Source organism: Haliaeetus albicilla, chromosome Z (assembly GCF_947461875.1).
Source record: "Haliaeetus albicilla chromosome Z, bHalAlb1.1, whole genome shotgun sequence".
Lineage (NCBI taxonomy): Eukaryota > Metazoa > Chordata > Aves > Accipitriformes > Accipitridae > Haliaeetus > Haliaeetus albicilla.
The window spans coordinates 43,365,060-43,372,026 of record NC_091516.1 but is presented as its reverse complement, the minus strand read 5'-3'; the positions used below and the strand labels follow the sequence as shown (position 1 = coordinate 43,372,026).

The 6,967-nt window shown below is 46.0% G+C and overlaps 1 protein-coding gene across 3 annotated transcripts in view; it reads right to left on the bottom strand.

Moving 5' to 3' along the window:
• Positions 1-267: 267 nt before the first annotated feature.
• The window catches only part of TRABD2A (TraB domain containing 2A), a 79,928-nt gene continuing 73,228 nt past the window's right edge, over positions 268-6,967 (bottom strand). For 2 of the 3 annotated variants that reach the window (XM_069776147.1, XM_069776150.1), the window contains 2 exons: positions 4,610-4,909; positions 268-995 (listed from right to left, as the gene is read on the bottom strand). In XM_069776147.1, coding sequence (XP_069632248.1) covers positions 815-995; positions 4,610-4,909 — 481 coding nt within the window. In that variant the 3' untranslated portion in view covers positions 268-814. The remainder of the gene's footprint in view (positions 996-4,609; positions 4,910-6,967) is intronic. The other variant, XM_069776148.1, reaches the window with a different exon arrangement.

Genomic DNA, 6,967 nt, shown 5'->3' with positions numbered 1-6,967 from the left:
GAAGTCTAACTGTGCAGAAAAGGAAAAGAAAGCCCTTTCTCCCCAAAAGTGAATCCAGCTATAAAATAACAATTATATTCATGATTTAAAAAGAGACAGAAAACCTGCATCCCAGTTTCTCAAATCGCCTTTTGAGAACTTGGAAGCATCCAACAGTATGATTGTGAAGCTCCCCAGGCAATTTTTTTTTTGCTTCCAAGACATGTCTGGCCTTTGGAGGTTCAGGTGTACCCATCTTACAACAGCACCAAACAGACGGCAGAAACATTCTGTTCACAAGTCTTTACTGTTTTATTCTATTGTAGAAGGTGTTGTCATTAACCTTTATATGTAATCTGGAGCCCTAACAAGCAAGAATTAAAAGCATTACCAGTAGAGACCTAAAATACCAACCTCTCTTTCCCAGCTGTGCTCATGTGACCAAAATATTCTGTTCTAATAAACAAGTTAGTGGTGTGTAAATCTTCTTACAAGCCACTGAAGGTGAAAAAAATGTAATTTAGCTGGGCTCATACAGCTAAACAACAGCTATGTTATAGCGACATTATAATCTCCCCAAAGCATTATGGGACAACATGAAATCATTCTTCTGCAAGAGAAGGATAAATAACACTTTCATTAAAATATCTTCTCCTGTATTGGGCAGGTCAAACCAGTTAATAGTGTTAATGATCCAGATTCAGGAAAAGGAGGCAGTTTAAGAACACCCCAAAGAACAGGTGTCCCACTCAGAGTCTTCTATTTTTGTTTTTTCACATAAGTTTCTTTTTTGCTTTTTAAGGTGAGAGCCCTGCAGCTTGGCTCCCCCTATGTTTCAATGCAGTCTTATCATATGGAAAGTCAAAATCAGTAGCGGGAGGAAGAGAGAATGTGAAAGCTGGTGAGCGCTGCCGGTGTCTGCACGAGAGTGACTAGACCGTCCATGGCCCCGGGGCTGGGGTTCGACCGTGATGTAGCCGTTAATGATGCGGATCCGGGGAGGAGGGTCAGTAGCACTGCAAGGCAAGAGAAGAACGTCAGTCCAGACCCAGCCCAGAACTGTCTGATGCCCGCAGACCAGGAGGTGGTCAGCCTCTGTGCCCCACTGTCAGTCTTCTGGGCTCCTGGCAACGGTCTCTTATACTGGTTCCACACTCACCAAAGGACTGTGTCTCCTAATGGCAAAGCGCTGACTTGACCCTTCCTCACAAGTATGGGCAGCTCCTACACCAGCCCACACGGACGAGGGCGCTGCCCAACTGAACTGCAAAGCAGTCTTGAGCAGGAACAGAGAAGAGATTGAGGAGGGTGGAGACAGCACCAAAACACCTGCCCTGTACTCAGGTCTACCCAGCCAGCCTGCCCATTGCTCCCACACAGTCAGTCAGGTGGATAAGGTGACCGTATTCCTAGCGCATTTCAGCTAAGCAGAAAATACGTTAAGAAGAACAAAATAAGTTTTGTTACAGACGAGTGTCCCTGCAGCGACACTTGCTGAGCACAGCAGGAGTGAGGTACCTGCTTTCAGCTGAATCCATCTTCCCCAGTCATGCTTCTGTACATGCATCTTAGTGTGGACCAAACTTGTTCCAATACTGTATGTTCCCTTCCACAGATCAGGAATTACAAAAGATTTACATTACATGCTTTAAGGAGAGAGCCACTTCCAGAAACACATCCTAGAGTCACTGGGAAAACATCATCACATCCCAGAGTATCTCCCAGTGGCAGTGAGGACTCCAAGGTGGTGATTCACAAGAACTGAGTCAGAGCCTACATGATGCCGAACTCCCATTATGGCAAGGTGATGGAGGAAAGAAATTTGAATGCTCCAGGCTGCTGACACCAACTGTCAACTGGGGGAGCTCCCACACCATGGCAGGTCAATAGTCAGAAGGGCTGATACTACACAGGTGTTGTTCTCTTCAGCAATGGATTGAAAGCCATTCTTGACCCCACAGCTTTAAGGCTGACATACACCCCAGGGCTTCATGGTGCTGTGTGGAACCAGAAGACAAATCTGGACAAATTAAAAGCAAGTCTACCTGCCAAACACAAAAGGAGAGTCATTTCTTCTGCACCCACTCCCCAGCTGCTGTGCACCATTCTCGCCTTATTTTGGTCAGCTGCATTAAGCAAAAATGCTTTGGGAAATTGAAGGCAATTAGTACCCTTTTTAAAAACACTTACCCTTCCATACCCAAAAGGCCCCCACAGAAGGTTTGAACAGTAACTGGAGAGAAGCCAGCTGGCAGCACATCAAAGAAATACAGCTGACAGCTGATGCATACAGGAGCACGAACCAAAGCAATTCTGCCAAGCCCACTACAAGACTGTATTAAATCACTTGAGCTGCGCTTTTCACATTTCCAGGCTCACAGGAGGAAAGCTGTGAATGGCCCACGCATAAGAAACGCGACAGCTTTACCTGTGCCTGGGCACCCCGGGGAACACTTATAGCAAGGGCTGAGACTCGCAGTGAGACGTGCCCTGCCCACGTGCGAGCTTGAGCCGGGAGGGTCTGGATTTCCGTGGGGACACATCTCGGCTGTGCCACGAGGTGGGGCTGTCAGCTCAGCCCACGCCTGCCCGGGCAGCCCTTAGCGGCACAGGCTGCTTGCACACGCGGGTGGTGGGGCAGAGAGGGTGGCGATTCCCCTGGCTTTACAAAGACTAAACCCAGAGCACGGGCCGGGGCTGTGCGTGAATGACAGCTGCCTCTCTGACACTCGCGGCTTTCCCTTTGCAGTAAGGGTGCAGCAGTCTCCCAGGCAGCAATAAGCATCACTTGTCTTTCCCAGTTCTATCACGCAACGGCTTCATCTCCAGACGTTCAAGCTCTCTGCTACTAAGGTCTCACCTCTAAAAAGAATTTGTCACCTAGCACCTGGGTAAGTTTCTAGCACAAAGGATGACTTAATTAGTAGGGGAAGAAAGGAAACATTACAAAAGAAGAAAAGGAAAGGAGGCATTTGCTGCTTCCGTATTTATGCAGTAGTTTCCAAAGCTGTCATCATCAGCTTTGCTTTTACCTCACTATTGCCTTGCAGTACTTGCAATCCAGTATGTAGCCCTAATGTACATCCAATTTAGGCACAGTAGCACATCCTTCCATCTTCCCTCTCCTTCTGAAGGCACTGATGCTGCAAGTGTATGCGTATCTCACATCAGGGCACCCGTTGACTTCCCTGAGATTCATGGGAACAACTGCGTGTGAAAACTGAACATGGCAGTGTGTAGGCAGGGTGGGAGCTTGAGATCAAAAAGACCCCAGATCATTCCTTAGGGTTTCAACTAATCGGGCTGTCAACAGAAGCTCCAAAAAACTATTTACAAGCAGCTAGTATCAACTGCATTAATAGAAAGTAAATGATACAATAAAAAACAAAATCAAATGTGATCAATATGAGGATTTGTTGTACTGATGAATCTTGGACTGTGTGTAGGTCTGTCAGGGGGCATGCAAACCGCCATGTGCATTTGTCTCCCTTTCTCTCCAAAGTAGTCACATTTAGGTTGGAAGAAGGACCAGAGAGAAGGCACAAAACTACTCTACAAAAGAGGAAAAGGACTCTGGTCTAAAAAGTCTGACAATGGCTGAATGGAACAGAACAACAACTGCTGCAGCCACTTGCAGCCAGCCTGAGCAATGGAAAGCAGTGGTACAGCTGGGGCCAAGGGATGTGATAGGAGAGGCATAGGAGAACACTGATATACTCAGGACCTTGAGGAGCAGGAAGAAATATTCTTCAGAGGAAAAAAAAAAGAATATACAGGCTTCATTTCAGGAGCTACAGGCTTTTCTGCATCATCCTGACCTGTCTAGTTATTTACAGTGCCACAAAAATAAAATGCTTTCAACCTGAGTATGGCAGAGATGCAAACAGAGACACAAAGTACAAAAGAGAGCAGACTTGGGTCTGTGTGTTATCTGACAGGAGGGAAACATTAAGGTACACATTCAGCCACAAGCCTAAGTATAGCTAGTGAGGAAGAAGTTGGCTTTTTTTCTTCGCAGGCTGCTGTAGTTCTTGTAGGTGAGTAAGCCCTTCTGGATGAAACTAGGTGGTATGTGTGAACCCTTGCCCCACAACACACTCCATTTTTTATATTAACTCCATCATCCATTAGTTTTCCATCCCACTTTCCAGATCTCCAGTAATGCCATGGGGCTCATATGCAAGAATAGAGAGACTGGAAATACTGTATCAATACTGTCCAAATGCAAGGAGCACATATGCCAGATATGACAGTTTCCACATACACAGCAGCTCTTGGATAAAGGTCCAAGGCTTTGATCTGTACCATCTACCACTGGACCCAGCCTTCTGTGATAAAGAGGACTACCATATGCTCACAGTCCTTCAAGCCCAAATGCAAAATGGTCTAGACAAGGCTTCCACTTGTGTTATGCCTAATTTTCCACAAACCTAACCATGCAGAAGCAGCTATTTTGTCACTAGCAGCCTTGAGTAAATGTTTCAGCAAGAATCACAGTGAGGGAGAAGGTCAGATCCTGCCCTCAGCATATATCTAGCCCCTGCAGAAGTCTCGCATACTTGGATTAATCAGTCTAAATTAAAGTCCAGTTTGCATGACAAACCCTCCTCCCTTCCCAGCCATTAGCTACCTTTCTTCAAGGCGAACCCAGAGGTCGTTAAACTGTCGCAGTCTTTGCTTCTTCTGCTGCTTCTTCTTCTTTTTGTACTTCCTGTCTATCTTCTCCAGTACATCAACGCTGTCAGGGAGCAGCAGGTGAGGCAGGAGCTCCTCTTCCTCCTCCTCCTCCTCCTCCTCCTCCTCCTCCTCCTCCTCCTCCTCCTCTTCCTCCCGGGGGTGCAATGGCAGTGGGAGTTCCTGGGATGCAACATACAGGCTGTGTGCCGGTGATGACGATGAAAAGGCTAACAAGGTTTTGGGGGGGTTTCTGCTGGAAGAAGGAGGGAAAACAGAAATTTTTGAAAGGGCTTTGAGGCAGAATCCTGGTACAGATACTATTAAGACACATAAAAGAGGTGTTTCTCCCTGGCACATTGGCTGGACGCTTATTTCTCTGACTTGCATTCCTGCCCCCCCTTCCTTAAGTCAATATTCTGATCAAAATAGTTCTCTTTAATGAAAAAAGCTTTGGAAAAGAGGTAATCTGAAACTGAGGTAAGAATGCAGTCTGGCCCAGAGTGGAATAACTCTTGGGAATAACTTTGCATGACTAGACAGAGACAAAAAAGGAATCACTTTCAAAGTCAAGAGGAGGTCAAACCATACTTCTCTAGCCTGATGCACTGCAGAACAGACTGGATTATTCCTTTCAGCAATACCCGCCCAGCGCCAACTAACCTGGGGAGCAGGGGGAAGGGGCAGGGACAGGATAACTAAGGCAAACTAGCTGAAGGAACCAGTCCTAGATCAACAACTGTCACTGGTGGAGAAGGTAAGTAATAAGGCCCACAGGCTGTGGTCATGGCTGCAGAAATGGATCTTCCAAATTATTGTCTTTGAAGGGAATGGCTCAATATACCATTAAGCAACCCTTTGGGCCATCTAGTCTGCAGGAACTAGAAGCAGACTAGCTGTGGCAGTGCCAAGTTCACTGTCAGCTCATTTTCTCTTTCATGAAGCCAGATGGTACAGAGCAGTGAATGCATAGCCTTTATAAAACATCAGGTCAGGGGACGTGTCTGACACATAAGAGACCAGTGCTCAACTCACTATTGTGGCATTGACTTCTAGTGTAAGCATTTACTATCTTCATACTGATTTGCAAAAGGACATAATGCTGTCCTGCCACTCAGATAAGGACACCAAGGAGCATGAAATGGTTTTAAAGGATTGTATCAGACAAGTATGGAAGTCCACATGGATAGGAGGAGGCTAAGCAACTGCAGCTCTCCCACGACACAGAAGTGAGTTTTGCACACATTTATAGGAAGTAATGAGGGAGTAGGAGTCAGGCCTTCAGCTTTCTAGCTGCACAGATCATGTATTAGGCTGGCAGCATTATCTGGAATTTCAAAGCAGCTCCAGCAAGTGAGATACTGCAGTGAGACTATGTGCACATACAAACTCTCTCACAAGACAAATCTTGGAAGTCCAAAGGAACACTCAGTGGAACCCCCAGAAAAAGCTCTAAGGGCTATGCTTACCCAGGTTAGTGTGAAGGTGATACACTGAAGAAACAATCAGCTCCACCCTGATTACTTAAGCTCTGTTTCATTATCCTTAGTGCAAGCAACATCTCCTCATCTATACCCCAAGGCAGGCAGTCTGCAGTCTCCTATCCACTGATGGCTTTGCTGGCCCATACTTCTCGTTGTTTGGAACAAAGAGATTCCCCCTCTTTACTTGTTCATCAACATCTTGGGACAAACTCACAAACTCAATCCGCTCTATGGATACACAGAGCACAACAAAAATATCTGACTGATCTTTATGGCTACTTCATAAAGAGAAGAGATGCAGTAGTCTTCTATAACAAGGCAAAATTGGAGCCTGGCTTGGGCTGAAATTTGGGAATGTAACAGAAGACCACAGACCACTGTGCAGAAACCTGGCTTCAATCAGTGAAACCTTCCCAGAACTATAGTGTGTCTCCCTTCTGCCTTGCAATGGCATCGAAAGGAGGAGGTCCAGGAGGAGATGTGTTTCAGGGTGGCTGTAGTTTTCAAGCTAGCCCATCACTGTGGGCACATCTCCTTGATGGACAATAAAGAGGGTCCATCCTGGAGAAGGAGAAGTGAAGTTGTGGACTGGAACATGACCAAGAGAGTAGATAGAAAATGAAGAGAATTTGATCTTATTTCCTGCAAGGAAAATCACAGACTGATCACATGGTGAACTTTATGTAACAGACTGGTGCAGAATGGGTTTTGGGCTATCAAACTCTTTCAAAATCCTTGTAATTGTCACACTCTCACTTTATCATCTCTGAAGTGTCACAACCCTTTGGCTCTCCTCCACAACATATTCACATCACCACTCTTTAACTCTG